This window comes from Bombina bombina, chromosome 3 (genome assembly GCF_027579735.1).
Source record: "Bombina bombina isolate aBomBom1 chromosome 3, aBomBom1.pri, whole genome shotgun sequence".
Taxonomy (NCBI): Eukaryota; Metazoa; Chordata; class Amphibia; order Anura; family Bombinatoridae; genus Bombina; species Bombina bombina.
This window is the reverse complement of record NC_069501.1, coordinates 1,077,988,455-1,078,007,355: the sequence shown is the minus strand read 5'-3', so window position 1 is coordinate 1,078,007,355 and position 18,901 is coordinate 1,077,988,455. Positions and strand designations below refer to the sequence as shown.

The following is an 18,901-nucleotide window of genomic DNA, read 5'->3' as shown; positions in this document are numbered from 1 at the left end:
GATATTTTACCTCACAATCTCCTCAGCTCAGCAGAGTAAGTTCTGTGTAAAAAGTTATACTCAACTGCTCCCAGCTGCAGGTAAAAAAAAATAAAAAAAATGAAGAAATGAACAGCAGCCAATCAGCATCAGCAGTGCTGAGGTCATGAACTTTTACTGTGATCTCATGAGATTTGACTTGACTCTCATGAGATTTCATTGTAAACTTCCTTTACCTGATTGGTGAAATAAGATGAGAGTGCATGATGCTCATCCCTTCAGATGTCCCAGGACAGACACACTAAAATGCTGCTTAGAAATCCTTTACAATGGGAGGTGGCTACTGAGGAACTTTTGAGGTAAAATATCTTTCTTTTTTACATAGAGATGTTCAGGAGATATTTTCTAGTCAGCTTTTTACAGCTATGCTGCATCACTTTCAAGTAAACATTTGGGTATTATGGCCCTTTAAGAAAAAATTCCCTCAGTCATAAACATCACTATTACTTTAATACTTCACAGGATGCAATACTTACTGAATATTCTAAAAAAAGTAATGACTATATTCATTATATATAAAGGGGAACACCTAGATAAAGTAATAGGTGATACATTACTAATACATAAAAATATTTTCTGTGCTCACCCTGATTGTAGAAAATATTGGTGTGGAATTAGTTGGCAACAGTTTAGAATGGATCAGATCCATTTGTGAGCAAAGGAGCAACATCACAGAAGTATAACCAGTAAAATATTAACTAAAATAAGGAAGTAACTCTTGTTCACTACTTGTAATTGTAAACTTTAAGAGCATAATCTAATAAAAATAAATAAATAATAGCAAATAATGTTTTGCAAAGTGACTGAAAGGGATACATAGGAGTACAGATGGCCCTCGTTTTACAATGGTTCAATTTACACCGTTTCAGAATAACAACTTTTTTTTCCAGTCATGTGACTGCTATTGAAACGTATTGAGAAGCAGTGCATTTATTAAAATAGCCAGTAGATGGAGCTGTCCGCTTGTGTTGCAGCAAAGCCAAGCAAGCTAAAATTAATCAGTTTAACCAGACCTGAGCTACCGAGCAGATTTCAAAGGAACAAGATCTTCCTGTCTATAAATCAGTCCAGATTGGAATGCATAGAAAGAACTGTTTGCAGAAAAACGAAGGTGAAGTCTGTGTTGTGTGATTATTTTATTAGGTTTATAATGCTGTTTAGCAACTGTTTTTGTTCATTTAACTTAGTTTAATTATATATTCTGTGTTGTGTGATTATTTTATTAGGTTTATAATGCTGTTTAGCATTTAAAGTCTTCATTTCAAAGCTTTAAAAATAATGTATTCGGTGTTAGTTATGACAATTTTGAGAGGGGCCTGGAACCTAACTCCCTCACTTCCCATTGAGTTACATTATAAACTGGGTTTCAATTTACAACGGTTTTGATTTACAACCATTCCTTCTGGAACCTAACCCCAGCGTAAACTGAGGGCTACCTGTACATATAAATTTAACAGATGTAAACATATTTTACACATTTGCAGGTTTGTGTGTGTATATTATTTAAATTAATACAGCACATTGGGCTCCATTTACCAAGCTGAGTAAGCAGCAATAGAGCTCCTGTGAGCCTGCAGATGATCGTTAAGAAGATGGCGGAAAGGCTAAAAAACTGGTGTTTCTTCAGCTACCTCTGAACTGGCAGTTTAAAAACACCCCAGTCTAATCAAACTGGAATTATTGATATCCCTAGCTCTCACGCAATTGGTTGCTTGAGAGCAAGGGTGGCGTTGCACGTGCAATTCTCGTTCTATGATGTGGGCAAAATCATCCATTAGTAGTCAGTGCAGTCTGTTTTTTTTCTTTGTGCATTTATGTTAATGAATATTCTTGCACTTTTTAAAGCCAGCTTTTCTGTGGTGGGCTGCCCCTCTCCACCAATACAGAAATCATAGGTGGCCTGATCTGTCAGTGAGCTGTATCATAGCATCTCATCTACAAAATGAGTGCACAATAATTAATTTCCTGCTAGTTATATTATATATATATATATACACTCACCGGCTACTTCATTAGGTACACCTTTCTAGTACTGAGTTACACCCCCTTTTGCCTTCAGAACTGCCTGTGTTCTTCATTGGCATAGATTTAACAAGGTGTTCGAAACATTCCTCAGATATTTTGGTCCATATTGACATGATAGCATCACGCAGTTGCTGCAGATTTATCGGCTGCACATCCATGATGCGAATCTCCAGTTCCACTACATCCCAAAGGTGCTCTATTGGATTGAGATCTGGTGACTGTGGAGGCCATTGGAGTTTAGTGAACTCATTGTCATGTTCAAAAAAACTGTTTGAGATTATTTGAGCTTTGTGACATGGTGCATTATCCTGCTGGAAGTAGCGATCAGAAGATGGGTACACTGTAGTCATAAAGGGATTGACATAGTCAGTAACAATACTCAGGTAGGCCATGTTGTTTAAACAATGCTCTTTGGGTTCTATGGGGCCCAAAGTGTGCCAAGAAAATATACCCCACACCATTACACCACCAGCCTGAAACGTTGATACAAGGCAGGATAGATCCATGCTTTCATGTTGTTTATGCCAAGTTCTGACCCTACCATTTGAATGTCGCAGCTAAATCAACACTCATCAGACCAGGCAACGTGTTTTCAATCTTCTATTGTCCAATTTTGGTGAGCCTGTGCAAATTGTAGCCTCAGTTTCCTGTTCTTAGCTGACAGGAGGGGCACCCAGTGTGGTCTTCTGCTTCTGAAGCCCATCTGCTTCAAAGTTTGATGTGTTTTGCGTTAAGAGATGATATCTATCATCTCAAATCAGTTTGCCCATTCAACTCTGACATCTGACATCAACAAGGCATTGTCATCCACACAACTGCTGCTCACTGGATATTTTCTCTTTTTCGGACCATTCTCTGTAAACCCTAGAGATGGTTGTGCGTGAAAATCCCAGTAGATTAGCAGTTTTTTAAATACTCAGACCAGCCAGTATGGCACCAACCATACCACATTCAAAGTCACTTAAATCCCCTTTCTTCCCTATTCTAATGCTTGTTTTGAACATCTGCAAGTCGTCTTCACCATGTCTACATGCCTAAATGCATTGAGTTGCTGCTATGTGATTGGCTGATTAGCAATTTGTGTTACCAAGCAATTAAACAGGTGTACCTAATAAAGTGGCTGGTGAGTGTATATATATATATATATATATATATATATATATATTTATATATATAAACACACACACAAATATAAATATAAATATATAAATATATATATATAACTTCTGATGAAGAAGGCAGCATAATAATATAGCCCTTCGAAATGCGTAAGATGTAATCCAACTGTACATATTGTACATACTATTGATGAAGTGCTGTTCACTTCGGATGTGCTTCCACTTTGAATCTTTATGACAGGCTTATTCATTATCTCATATCATTGAGGGTAACTATTGTAAGTGTGTATTTAACATTTTTATACCCATCTTAAATAAAACAGTGTTGCGCTATTATTGTTTGTATATCTTTTTTTATTACACACCGTATGGTCATCCATTTCACACCTAACCTAGGGAGAAATCTGGTCCAAGAGGTGCACCGTCAGTTCCAGGGATGTACCCGGAGAGATAAGATTGATCCCCACACGCCACTTGCCTCATAGGATTGAGGTCTCTAATTGTAAGTAGATCCCCTATCGGGGATTTCGCAGCACATCTTTCAACTCTCACACACAAATGTTTTTAAGAACTGTATCATCTGATAGGGTGTAAACAAGCAGATCACTGGTGTTATATTGGACTATCCCTAATATATGTTTCCCATGATCATTTTTTGTATATGTGTCATTTGAGCCAATCCTCTATCTATTGTAATTGTTAAACGTCTGTGTGGTCCATGTACTAAGCACTGGGTTTGTAGCCATTTTTCTTTTGTGTAAGTAAATTTGTTAAGAGTATCAAGAAAAAGGATACTCTGCTGTAGTTGTTTCCAAGCTTTAAGCAGCTAGTATAGGTCCACCTCAGAGTAAATAACATTGATATCATTATCATTTCTTTCCTGCCATCCTCTATACATGTATTTTTACATACATACCCATATCATATAAAACATTTTTATTGATAGGTATTATTCCATTTTTATTTTTATTTATTTATATTTATTTTTATTTATTATTTTTTCTACTCTTATTATTGAGTTTTTTTGTGCGTATTTGGTTCTATGATCATAGTTTACATTCTTCTTGCATATGTGTAAATGTACCATTAATATTAATTTTTTATTATATACTATTTGATTATATCACACTCTGGTTTTGCGCTCCTATTGTCAAAGCTTGTATCCCTACTGGTTGGGGATATATTCTACTTTGTTTATATATATATATATATATATATATATATATATATATATATATATATATATATATATATATAATGAATCATTATGACTAAAAATAAGTGTGATCTTCCCTGCAAATAATTACAGTGTGCTGAAAAATGCCCAACCTCCTGTGACTAATGGTCTGTTCTTCGATTAGTCTCTCATACCTTAAGCATTACTTCTCAAACTATAATTTGCTCCTTACCTAAATACCTGTGCTGTATAAATAAAATAAACTACATAGGAATAAAATAAGCAAGTCGTAAACATTTATAAAGAGGGCCATTAAATCATCAGGAAGTGGCAAATAATATTCAAACATTTGAAATGAGCAAGTTAATAAAACTTGCATACTTTGAGTTAAAAAACACACAACATATACTGGGATTTTCCTGGTATACCGGTATATTTTGTTCTATCATTTTATTTATTTTGGAAAGATTTATTGAGCAATGCAAAAGCCACATACATATCAAAATAACATAGTGTGACAGAATAAGCTAGGTTTGAAATATCCTTTACCCAGCAGATTTATTTATTTTTTAAACCTGCTAATACTGTTTTTCCTTTTTTTTTTTTTTTTTTTTGCTTACTAGCAAGAAGGAATGTGTTTTGATCATAAAATTAGCTAACATGAAATACATCTGTAGGAACTAACATTGAAAAAACTGGGGGGAAATAAATGCAGTTGTGGGCATTCTGTTAAAAGTCTTAGGGCAAGATTACAAGTAGCGCGTTATGAGTTTTCCACGCCCGATGTGGTCTTTTCGCAATTAATTTTCATTGCGCAGGTATTACAAGTCTTGAAAAATTGCGATTGCGCACCTTTCACAAGACACTTCAAAAATACATTACAAAGTACAGTTACACTCATATTAACACTGCCTGATAAAAATTATTTAAAGGGACACTCAAGTCAAAATTTCGTTATTCAGATACATTATGCAGTTTGAAGACACTTTCCAATTTACTTCCATAATCAAATTTTGCAGAGTCCATTTATATTCACACTTTCTGGGGAACAAGATCCTACTGAGCATGTGCACAGGCTCACAGGATATAAGTTTACTAGTCTGTGATTGGCTGATGTGTGTCACATGATTAAAAAAAATGGGAGAAAAAATAAAGTTGTCAGAAAAAAATCTACTGCTTATTGGAAATTCAGAGTAAATGCTATTGCATTGTCTTGTTATTATGTACTTTAGAATGATGTAATTTTACATTACAATCTTATGCATATTAAACAATATCTCAGAGGGATTTTCAATGCGATATTCACATATAGATCTCGAGATATCTAGACATATATATATATATATATATATTCATATACATATCACATATATAGAGAAATATTTATTTACAAATAAATATAACATATTCCTTTACGAAAACATTACGAAAACATTTTCGCAATATGAAATAATCATATTTTCATGTACACTTTTAGAGGAGAATACGTCATGGGCTTTGCGCAACAGATTAGGGTTTTCTGTGTTTTAATGCCTGCGCAAAATAAGTTATTTTGCAACTTCTTATAGCTGCGTAACCCCAAATGCGAGCCATAACGTGCACAGTGTTTTCGCAACTGATTTGCTGCGCGACTTGTAATGTTGCCCTTAGTGTACAATTATCTAAAGTTCTCAGGGTTTGTGAGATTTCACCAGCACCATGAAGCCCCTGTCCTAATTCTCCGTTTTTACCTTCAGAACAGTGTGTCTCACAAAGGGGTGTTTCCTGCTTTTAAAGGGCCATTCCAGCCAAAATTTGAACAAACACAGGGCTGCATTTCAGTTTTTAATAGAAGCATTTTTGTAATATGCATGTATTAGCAAAAATGCTTCTGATAAAACCTATAGCTGTTTCAAAAGTGTATTTAAGTATGCAACGTGCACCCGTACTTTAAACACATCACTTGCTCAGAGAGCCTTAGGTGCTTGTACCATCTGGTAATTGCTGACATGATACAAGCCCCACTAGCACTCTGAGCAGCTGCAGTATTTAAAATGCTGGTGCACTGAGAATATCTAGCTATGCTTCACATGCACACACAAAAATGCTAACACTAAAACAATGATAACTTTTACTAGAAGCATGTTTGCCAATACATGTATATTGCAAATATGTTTTTATTCAAAGATGTAATTCATCTACAGTATCTCACAAAAGTGAGTACACCCCTCACATTTTTGTAAATATTTAATTATATCTTTTCATGTGACAACACTGAAGAAATGACACTTTGCTACAATGTAAAGTAGTGAGTGTACAGCCTTTATAACAGTGTAAATTTGCTGCCCCCTCAAAATAACTCAACACACAGCCATTAATGTCTAAACCGTTGGCAAAAAAAGTGAGTACACCCCTAAGTGGAAATGTCCAAATTGGGCCCAATTAGCCATTTCCCCTCCCCGGTGTTATGTGACTCGTTAGTGTTACAAGGTCTCAGGTGTGAATGGGGATCAGGCGTGTTAAATTTGGTGTTATCGCTCTCATACTCTCTCATACAGGTCACTGGAAGTTTAATATGGCACCTCATAGCAAAGAACTATCTGAGGATCTGAAAAAAGAATTGTTGCTCTACATAAAGATGACCTAGGCTATAAGAAGATTGCCAAACCCCTAAAACTGAGCTGCAGCACTGTGTTCAAAACCATACAGCAGTTTCACAGAACAGGTTCCACTTAGAACAGGCCTCGCCATGGTTGACCAAAGAAGTTGAGTGCACATGCTCAGCGTCATATCCAGAGTTTGTCTTTGGGAAATAGAAGTATGAGTGCTGCCAGCATTCAACCTGCAGAGGTTGAAGAGGTGGGGGGTCAGCCTGTCAGTGCTCAGATCATACGCCGCACACTGCATCAAATTGGTCTGCATGGCTGTCGTCCCAGATGACATCTAAAGATGATTCACAAGAAAGCCCTCAAACAGTTTGCTGAAGACAAGCAGACTAAGGACATGGATTACTGGAACCATGTCCTGTGGTCTGATAAGACCAAGATAAACTTATTTGGTTAAGATGATGTCAAGCGTGTGTGGCAGCAACCAGGCGAGGAGTACAAAGAAAAGTGTGTCTTGCCTACAGTCAAGCATGGTGGTGGGAGTGTCATGGTCTGGGCCTGCATGAGTGCTGCCGGCACTGGGGAGCTACAGTTCAGTAAGGAACCATGAATGTGAACATGTACTGTGACATACCGAAGCAGAGCATGATCCCCTCCCTTTGGAGACTGGGCCGCAGGGCAGTATTCCATCATGATAACGACCCCAAACACACCTTCAAGACGACCACTGCCTTGCTAAAGAAGCTGAGGGTAAAGGTGATGGACTGGCCAAGCATGTCTCCAGACCTAAACCCTATTGAGCATCCTCAAAGGAAGGTGGGGGAGCGCAAGGTCTCTAACATCCACCAGCTCTGTGATGTCGTCATGGAGGAGGGGAAGAGGACTCTAGTGGCAACCTGTGAAGCTCTGGTGAACTCTATGCCCAAGAGGGTTAAGGCGGTGATGGAAAATAATGGTGGCCACACAATTTGGACATTTCCACTTAGGGGTGTACTCACTTTTTTTGCCAACAGTTTAGACATTAATGGCTGTGTGTTGACTTATTTTGAGGGGACAGCAAATTTACACTGTTATACAGGCTGTACACTCACTACTTTACATTGTAGCAAAGTGTCATTTCTTCAGTGTTGTCACATGAACAGATATAAAAAAATATTTGCAAAAATGTGAGGGGTGTACTCACTTTTGTGAGATACTGTATGTGCATTTAAATTTTGACCAAAATGTATGTGAAGGCAATGTTTGCAATAGGGCTCGGAATTTTTTTTAATTTAAATCGTATATAAAACTAATACATTAAATAATGAAATAAAAATACACAGAAAAAAATTGTTTTGTTTAATCTCTTTAAAAATCTATCAAAAATCATATTGTAAAGATGAGTTTCCTCACTTCTGCTAGTGGGCTGAACAAGGGAGTTCCATGGGCGTAGCTGACATTTCTCTGCCAGCTTTGGCATATTCTCTAAACATTTCCCCCCTGCAAATCTCAGGGTTTTTTTTCTTGCAACCTAAAAAGTGGCAAGATTTTATCAAAATATTACCCTAACATAAAACACATATATACTAAAATGTGGACAACTGTAAGATGATATATACTAAATACAGAGTTATTTGATTTGTATTGGCTGCAATATTTTCCTTTTAAATTTTGCCCCTGCTTCCTGCTAACTTTGCTCTCCCTAGCAAAGTTTCCCTTTCAAGTGAGCTCTATTAATTTTTATGGGAGACATCTCGTCACACTTTTTTTAGATAATTCCCTGTGGCCATCCCCTGCAAATAGGGTTGCCACTAGACGTCCTATAGGTGACTGGGCACGTGTGTTAGGGGGGAGTCACACAATGTTTCTTCAAAAGCTCAACCTTAGCCCCACCCTCAATCTCACCATGTATGTTTTCCCAACTGAGCAGTCATTTTATGCCATTGGTTGCCAGTAACACACATAGTCTTGACAGACAGGAGCACACACAGAGCAACGATTTTACACCACATTGCTGCATGTAACGCATATAATATGAAATGTACAGTGTTACTTCTTTCTGAGTCACATTTGTTAAGCATAGAGGCAAAGGAGGACCTTTATATTTAGCTGACACTAATGGGATTATAAAAATACTGGACATTAAAGTGTCCGGTATTTTTCTATAGATTTGACTAGAAAGCCTGCAAAAATACCATTTGAATACTGGACACCTGGAAACCTACCTGCAAGTGTCAGCCTAGTTTTCTCAGTCTGGCCCGGTGAAGTTTTGATCATCGGGCATTTAGGCAGAAGGCCAACAGACCAAATATCCATAAGAATGCAGAGTCACAGACATGATACGAGACGGGGTTTGGAAGCGTATAAAAGAACAAAAAATCTAAAGACACTCAAGGATGTCTTATACAATGGGGTCGAATTATCAAAGGTCTTGCAGACCTGATCCGACAGTGCGGATCAGGTCCGCAAGACCTTGCTAAATGCGGAGAGCAATACGCTCTCCGTATTCAGCATTGCACCAGCAGCTCACAAGAGCTGCTGTTGCAACGCTGCACCCTGGCCGCCAGCAGGGAGGTGTCAATCAACCCGATCGTATTCGATCGGGTTGAATTGTGGTGAATCCTGTCCGCCTCATCAGAGCAGACGGACAGGGTTATGGAGCAGCGGTCTTTAGACCGCTGCTTCATAACTGCTGTTTCTGGCTAGTCTGAAGACTCGCCAGAAACATGGCCCTTCAAGCTCCACTTGGAGCTTGATAAATGGACCTCAATGTGTTTTTGAAAGTGCCTTGTGAAAATAGAAACTCACTGGTTTATATGGCAGAAAATTGATTCAACATTTATTACATTTATCAAGGACACACATAAATAGTGCAATATCAATATGATAATTACAAAAGAAAATACATAGAAATGCACTAGTATTTTAACATTACTCTCAAAATAATTTTATGGCTTTAAGGATTTCAAGTTACAAATACAAGGATTGACTAGTTTAGGAACATTATACCATACTTTAATTTAAAAAAAGAATGCAAGAAATGTATTAATCAATCACATAGGATATTTTTAAGGACTGAGAATCTTGCAATCTGGTTAGTTCCAGTAATTAGGCATTGTCACCAAAAATACTACCAACAACCAAAAAGACAGGAAATAAGATAATAATTAACAAAATAAAAATGTCTGCACTGTCTTAGTTTAACAAAAAATACATTAATTCAATAGAGATTTCAGGGACTAAAACCTCTTCCTCAAATGAAGGAATCTGAGGTAGTCCCCAAAATGTAAACATAATAAAATGATTTTTTTTGTTATTAAATCACAATGGAGCCTATGATCTAAAGCTCTCTGGTCTGGTGAGATTATCTTGTCAGGACTGCGAGGCCCCCTCAAAGAATTTTAGAAATGTGAATGTTAGCTTAAAGTGAAGGTAAAGTGTAAGAAATAAGTTTGCATAAGCTGAATTAAAAAACCTGAATTTTGATTTTTTGATCACTTTATATTTTACCTGTTTAATAACCACCAGGATGGGCATGTGGGTGGTACAGGCAATAGCAAGCACACCACCAGCCCTATATATTTCAGTGACAGCACGCTCTTGCACAGCTGCTGCAATTAGCTGTTTACATTACCATGAAGGCAGAACTCCAATATTAGCAGCAAGCAGTCACCTGAAAGCACATTGCCATAGAAATGCATATAGCGGGTTGTGAGCTTGCGATTGGCTGCACCATCTGCCTGTCAATTAAAAATAAAAATAAAGCACCACCACAGAGGCAGCCAGGGAGTTATTAAACAAGAAGTATAGAAAGTAAGTTTTTTTTGTCAAACTACAGCATGTTGAAATGAACTACTCTAATATAGAATATGCAAAGATAATAGTTACACGTTACCATAACCTGTCGGCCTGCTCTGAGGCGGGGACAGAAATCAACCCAATCAAATACGATTGACCCCCTGCTAGAGGCCAATTGGCCACAAATCTGCAGGGGGCGGTATTGCACAAGCAGTTCACTAGAACTGCTGGTGCAATTATAAATGTCGAGAGCCATATACTGTCAGTATTTATCGATGTGCAGCGGACATGATCCCTTATATCGGATCATGTCCGCTCGCACAATCATAAAAATGCCCCATAGAATATATATAGTTTACTACTTTACTTATGCTACCGAAGTATTTAGTATGGAGTAAAAGTGTTTGCTAAGATGTAAGTACATATAGAAACATTATAAACTAATGTAATAGATTCCGTTAAATTAAAAAAAAAAAAATACAAACTATTTGTATGTAATATTGTTGCAACATATGTGAAACAGGTAACATTTGCATTGTCATGCAATAAACCTTTAGTATCATTTAGTCACCTCATATGGTAACGTGATACCTACAATTTCTCTGGGTTTACAAAACTGTTGTGGTTACTAAAGCAAAGCAGGCACGATTATGTAGCTTTTGTTGTTTTCTTCACAACTGATGCCTTTACTTAATATTTAAGCTGGTCTTATACAGCATTCCATCACTATTGTGTTATAATAGTAATTATTGTAAAGACGGTCTGCTTTAAAAAACACAGCTTTTGTGCTTTACATATATGCTAAAAAAACATCAGTGGCATGACATGAATTTCAAAAGTGTATCACGGCTTTCCTGAGGCTAAAAAGCTTAGGAGCCATAGTGTTCTTTTTCTCTCTTTTATATAAACATATATTTTAACCTCAGAGTAAATAATTAAAGGGATGTGGAAGAAACAATAACTGCTTTTCATGATGTCTTTTTGATTCTTGTTTCACAAATTTTTAAACTATACACATTAAGCTTCCAAGTCACTCCAAAAAATGAATGCTGGAAGCTTGACACATGCAGCCAATCGGTTGCTTCATTAAAGGGACATGAAACCCAATTTGTTTATTTCATAATTCAGATAGAACATGTACTTTTAAACAACTTTGCAACTTACTTATATTAAAAATTGTATTTTTCATATAATATATAATTTAAGTTCTAGGTCCCTTTAACAAGTCTATTCTATTTGTAGTCTTGAAATAAATATAAAAAAGTGTTGAAGCATGGTCAAGTCATTGTGCTCTTTAACACAAGAATACAGAAAGTCCACCAATGGTAAAAATATGCATGTAACCATACTAGCCAATGCATTACACAGTAAACTAATTAAACAAAACTATTGATAGAAGCAAGATGTGGTGTGATTCACACTCAACAGAACATTGGCTAATAAAGTAAAAAAATAAAATCAACATTATTGTTGTTACTACAGTATTTTAAATAATATCATATTTAGAAAATGGATTCCATTTTCATTTGAAATGTTAAAACAGCCAGTCCCAATTGAAGAAAACTGACATGTAAACAAAGTTTCAGTAATAACCTGGATTTGCCAAATGCTCGTTGGTATTCCTTTACTGATAAATAATCTTTAACAAAACAGTACAGGTTCAAAGGTTTGGAGACTTTTTTAAAAGCCTGGAGACAGCATGCATTGCTTCAACAAGCCCTTCTCCTGTATGCGCACTGCACCCGTGTATCTCCCAAGGTCTATCATCATAATTTTCCAATTTTAGCACATGTACAAGTTCCTTGATAGGTTCTGCACCAGGCACATCCTGCTTATTGGCCAAAATTAAAAATGGAATACCAGACATGTTTGCATTGTTCAAAACAGTTAAAAGTTCGGCCGTAGCATCAGGTAGTCTGAAGATATCAGAGCTGTCTACTACAAAGATCAGAACATCCGTGTCTTCTAGGTACTCCTTCCAGTTTGATCTGAGTTTATCTTGACCCCCGACATCCCAAATAGTTACAAATACATTCTTGGCCATTTCAAGCGATTCCACATTGAATCCAACAGTTGGAAATGTCTCCACTATCTGATTCAGTTTAAGTCTGTATAAAATAGTCGATTTTCCTGAAAAGTCAAGGCCCATCATGACAACTCTGGCTTGTTTTTTGTGTGTTGATTTTGAATTTTGAGCCCCCATTATAAAAATCTAAAATGAAAGATAAAGTTGTAATATTAGTAATAAAAAGGAACAAGGAACATTCCTAATCCAGTCAGGATTACTTAAAAATTCCTGTGTTAAATGTAATAAAAAATAACATAACAAAGTAATACAAATCAAAATCACACATTGTTAACTAGAAGCTAATATAAGAGAAGATATCTCTAAAAGTAGTAGGGTTACATTTCCAAACGACTGTTGATTAATGCAGCAGATATAGAGATGGACAACAATTGTAAAGGAATTCAAAAATGTCTGGAATAAGCATAAGTATTAAAGTGACAGTAAATTAAAATTATCTTCTTATATAGGTAGTGTTAGCCTTTAAGTAAGTACTTCCTCTTTAAATCAATGTCAAACACTTATTTAAATATAAAATGTTCCTTTTAATTAAAGCCATTTGAACTCACCCCAAGTCAATGCCAAGCCTGCAGCATTTTTTATTCTCACATTCTGTAACCGGTCGTAAAGCTTAAAAGATGGCGACCACTTACCCCTTTCACTGTCTATAGCATGAGTTCTCTGTGACAGCTATCTACTTGTTTTCTAAAAGCAGATATGCTACTCTGTGGAAAGTGAATGGGGTAGAATGTAAGGAAAAAAACACTGCAGGCTTGTTGGTTACTTGGCGAGCATTCTAGGACTGCAAATAAAAAAATGCAAATTTAAACAATAAAGGCATTACTTACCTAAAGGCTCACATTACCTGTATAAGGGGAGAAATAACTGACTTTAATTAAGAGAATATGGGCAGAATCACTGGGATTTCTGCTCCGTATCTGCTATTAGAATCCATAGTCCTGTGTTTTGAGAGAGAGGATTAGAGTTTGTAGATTATCTGCTAATCTTCCTATGTCGTGAATACAGTATATAGATATGTACTTAAATATGACCGTGCCTTTGTGGACAAAAAAGGAGTTGAGCATTTTATGTTATCAGATTGGAACTCAGTCAAAAATTAACTCTTTCTTTCTTCATAGTTAACCACCAAAAATATGGACATACATCTGTGGTGGTGCATATTTTAGGTGTTGTCACTATTAAAGGGCCGTTATAGTGGAAACATTACATGCTCTAATTCTATCGGCTAGATTACAAGTTTTGCGTTATGAGCGGCTCGATTCTAACTTGCAAGTTATTGTCACCGCTCACCTCCCTATAGCGCTGCTATTACAGGTTTACAAAAAACCAGCGTTAGCAGGCAATAAGTGAGCGTTGAGCAAAATTGAGCTCGATACCGCACACAAATACCAGCGCTGATTTGAGCTGGTTTTACGTGCTCGTGCGCAATTTCCCCATAGACATCAATGGGGAGAGACGGCTGAAAATAAAGGAGCGTAAAGCTCCGTAACGCAACCCCATTGATTCCTATGGGGAAATAAAAAGTTATGTTTACACCTAACACCCTAACATAAACCCCGATTCTAAACACCCCTAATCTGCCGCTCGACATTGCCGACACCTACATTACACTTATTAACCCCTAATCTGCCATCCCCAATGTAGCCGCCACCTACCTACATTTATTAACCCCTAATCTGCCGCCCCCAATGTTGCCGCCACTATACTAAAGTTATTAACCCCTAAGTCTAACCCTAACGTAACCCTAACCCTAACACCCCCTAACTTTAATGTAATTTTAAAAAATCTAAATAAAACCTACTATTAATAACTAAATGATTCCTATTTAAAACTAAATACTTACCTTTAAAATAAACCCTAAGCTAGCTACAATATAACTAATAGTTACATTGTATCTATCTTAGGTTTTATTTTTATTTCACAGCTAAGTTTGTATTTATTTTAACTAGGTAGACTAGTTAGTAAATAGTTATTAACTATTTACTAGCTACCTAGTAAAAATAAAGACAAATTTATCTGTAAAATAAAACCTAACCTGAGTTACACTAACACCTAACCTTACACTACAATTAAATAAATTATATTAATTAAATACAATTAACTAAATTACAAAAAACAAAACACTAAATTACACAAAATAAAAAAGAAATGATCAAATATTTAAACTAATTACACCTAATCTAATAGCCCTAACCAAATAAAAAAGCCCCCCAAAATAAAAAAAACCTAGCCTACACTAAACTTCCAATAGCCCTTAAAAGAGCCTTTTGCAGGGCATTGCCCCAAAGAAATCATCTCTTTTACCTGTAAAAAAATAATACAAACAACCCCCCAACAGTAAAACCCACTACCCACACAACCAAACCCCCCAAATAAAAACCTATCTAAAAAACCTAAGCTCCCCATTGCCCTGAAAAGGGCATTTGAATGAGCATTGCCTTTTAAAGGGCATTTAGCTCTTTTTCAGCCCAAACCCTAAGCTAAAAATAAAACCCACACAATAAACCCTTAAAAAAAAAAACACTAACCCCCGAAGATCCACTTACAGTTTTTGAAGACCAGACATCCATCCTCAAAGAAGCGGCAGAAGTCCTCAACGAAGCGGCAGAAGTCTTCATCCAAGCGGGCCGAAGTCTTCATCCAACTGAGCAGAAGTCTTCAGCCAATAGGATTGAGCTCGCATTCTATTGGCTGTTCCAATCAGCCAATAGAATGCAAGCTCAATCCTATTGGCTGATTGCATCAGCCAATAGGCTTTTTTACCCTTTAATTCCAATTGGCTGATAGAATTCTATCAGCCAATCGGAATTCAAGGGACGCCATCTTGGATGACGTCACTTAAAGGAACCTTCAATCGAGAAGAGCCGTCAGAAGAAGAGGATTCTCCGCGCCGGATGTCTTGAATATGGAGCCGCTCCGCGCCGGATGGATGAAGATAGAAAATGCCACTTGGATAAAGACTTCTGCCGCTTCGTTGAGGATGGATGTCGGGTCTTCAAAAACTGTAAGTGGATCTTTGGGGGTTAGTGTTAGGTTTTTTTAAGGGTTTATTGGGTGGGTTTTATTTTTAGCTTAGGGTTTGGGATGAAAAAGAGCTAAATGCCCTTTCAGGGCAATGGGGAGATTAGGTTTTTTTAGATAGGTTTTTATTTGGGGGGTTTGATTGTGTGGGTAGTGGGTTTTACTGTTGGAGGGTTGTTTGTATTATTTTTTTACAGGTAAAAGAGCTGATTTCTTTGGGGCAATGCCCCACAAAAGGCCCCTTTGAGGGCTATTGGTAGTTTAGTGTAGGCTAGGTTTTTTTGTTTTTTTTTGGGGGGGCTTTTTTATTTTGATAGGGCTATTAGATTAGGTGTAATTAGTTTAAATATTTTATAATTTCTTTTTTATTTTGTGTAATTTAGTGGGGGGGGGGTTGTAATTTAGTTAATTGTATGTAATTAATGCAATTTATTTAATTGTAGTGTAGGTTAGGTTTTATTTTACAGGTAAATGTGTATTTATTTTAGCTAGGTAGTTAGTATAGTAAATAGTTAATAACTATTTACTAACTAGTCTTCCTAGTTAAAATAAATACAAACTTAGCTGTGAAATAAAAATAAAACCTAAGATTGATACAATTTAACTATTATTTATATTGTAGCTAGTTTAGGGTTTATTTTATAAGTAAGTATTTAGTTTTAAATAGGAATTATTTAGTTTTAAATAGGAATTATTTAGTTATTAATAGTAGGTTTTATTTAGATTTATTTTAATTACTTTAAAGTTAGGGGTTTTAAGGTTAGACTTAGGGTTAGGTTTAGGGGTTAATAACTTTAGTATAGTGGTGGCGATTTTGTGGGCAGCAGATTAGGGGTTAATAACAGTAATGTAGGTTGCGGCGATGCTAGGGACAGCAAATTAGGGGTTAATAATATTTAACTAGTGTTTGCGATGCTGGAGTACGGCGGTTTAGGGGTTAATAGGTTTATTCTAGTAGCGGCGATGTCAGGAGCGGCAGATTAGGGGTTAATAATTTTATTTTAGTGTTTGCAATGCGGGAGGGCCTTGGTTTAGGGGTTAATAGGTAGTTTATGGGTGTTAGTGTACTTTTTAGTACTTTAGTTATGAGTTTTATGCTACAGATTTGTAGTGCAAAACTCATAACTACTGACTTTCAGTTTATGTTATGGATCTTGTAGTTTTAGGCTGTACCGCTCAATTTTTGGCCTCCCAGGCAAACTCGTAATACCGGCGCTGTGGAAGACCCATTGAAAAAGGACTTTTGGAAAGCTGCGGTAGTTACGTTGCGTTCCGGCCAAAAAAGTGTGCGGTGCAGCTAAACCTGCAAGACTCGTAATACCAGCGGTAGTGAAAAAGAGCCTTAACGCTTCTTCTTTACTCATAACGCAAAACTCGTAATCTAGCCGTATGTGTTTAAACTTGCAGGTTTGCTAGAACTAAAATGACATGTGTTAACCAATTAGAACATGTAATTTTGGACTATAATGGGCCTTTAAAGGGAAATTAAACATTTTGAGATTGTAATATAAAATGATCAATTGTATATATAAAAGTCTTTGCAATATACTCATTATTTAGTTTATCCTCTTTTCCTGTAATTTCATTCTCACAATCGTGTGCTTTTCAGTTCCTCTTTAAAGTGGAAGTGCAGAACTCTGTTTTATCCCACACAGCCATTGGCTGCACACTCTAGTAACTTGTTTATAAATATCTCTAATTGGCCTGAGCAGAGAAAGAAATATGGCAGCTCCCATTGCTTTATAGACACCAACAGTTTACACTTATTTTGTCAATATTTAAACAACTAATTAAACAATTAAAAAATCAATCTATGTGTTATTCTCAGAATATTTTCTTTGCATGCATCTAGCATTTATTTAGTGTCTACTGTCCCTTAAAAGGGATAATGAAACATGTCATTGTTGCACAATAATAGCCCTTTAAAGGGACATTGAAGTTAAAATGAATCTTGTATGATTCAGATAGAGCATGTGCTTTTAAACAACTTCACTTTGTTTAAGAGCATTTTTAGATATGCTCAGGAGCAGCATTGCACTACTATGAGCTTGCTACTGATTGGTGGCTGCATCACCCAATGTCTTAAGCTACCTCCCAGTAGTACATTGTTGCTCCTTCAATAAAGGATAGAAAGAGAAGCAAATATTATGATAGAAGTAAATTGAAAAGTTGTTTACAATTGTATGCTGTATATAAATCTGGGCTTAGTGTCCCTTTAAGTTTATAACATTTGAGTCAGATAAAAGTAGTATAGTAATCTAGACACGACACAGATGCCAACAGACGTTTGTGACTGTCAGCAAGTTCATGACAAGACCAGGACAAAGAAACCTGGAATAAAGACAGTACAGAGTTATAAATACCAAAGGGTTACTTCACCAATAAATCCTTTATTTAATTCAATATTTTACTTAAAAAATCTTTAGACTCAGCCATCTAACACTCTATGCTATATAATATGGCAAACTGTAAATGTATAAAAGAAATACAACTGTAATAGGACAGCAGATGATTTTTAAATAAACGTGAAGATGTTTAAGACTTTGATATTTTATTTTTATAAGTAAGACAACTGCATAAAAACAACAATAAAAAGTTGTTAAAGGTTTAAAAATCTTCCGCTTACCTTAACTAGTGAAATCCTGCAGTTGTTTATGGAGCTATATACGAATATCTGTACTTCCTCTGTCTCATGCTGAGTACAGCACAGCGCTTGTCTTTAACCACAAAGCAGAAGTTCGATTGCTGCATATTAAATCAGTGAAGAAAGCGTAGGTCAGGAAATGCTATATCCACACTATCCAATCAATTCGGTTCCCAGGCTTTGACATTTGCATACTGCAGTGCAAAAGATTTTTAATACTCATGTGTCAGACTTCCCTAAACAGGTTTTTCAAATGAGAGAACAATGACATGGAAAGTTAAATAGTATCTAGGCTGTAGATGAGAATACTGTTTGGTTTGTCAGCTAACGTAGCTAAGCAGTCATGATCAAAATATGTGATATTTTTCTCCTAGGTGGCAAATATTTCTCCGTTACAGCTATTAAAATGATTGTAGAGATTTAAGAGTT

The 18,901-nt window shown here is 36.2% G+C and overlaps 1 protein-coding gene across 1 annotated transcript; it reads right to left on the bottom strand.

Annotated features, from left to right (window-relative positions):
• Positions 1 to 9,749: 9,749 nt before the first annotated feature.
• Positions 9,750 to 18,576, bottom strand: ARL11 (ADP ribosylation factor like GTPase 11). The gene is made up of 2 exons (XM_053708371.1): positions 18,455 to 18,576; positions 9,750 to 12,933 (listed from the first exon to the last, which is right to left on the bottom strand). The coding sequence occupies exon 2, from the start codon at positions 12,922 to 12,924 to the stop codon at positions 12,382 to 12,384; it is 543 nt and encodes a 180-aa protein (XP_053564346.1). The 5' UTR covers positions 12,925 to 12,933; positions 18,455 to 18,576; the 3' UTR covers positions 9,750 to 12,381.
• Positions 18,577 to 18,901: the final 325 nt, after the last annotated feature.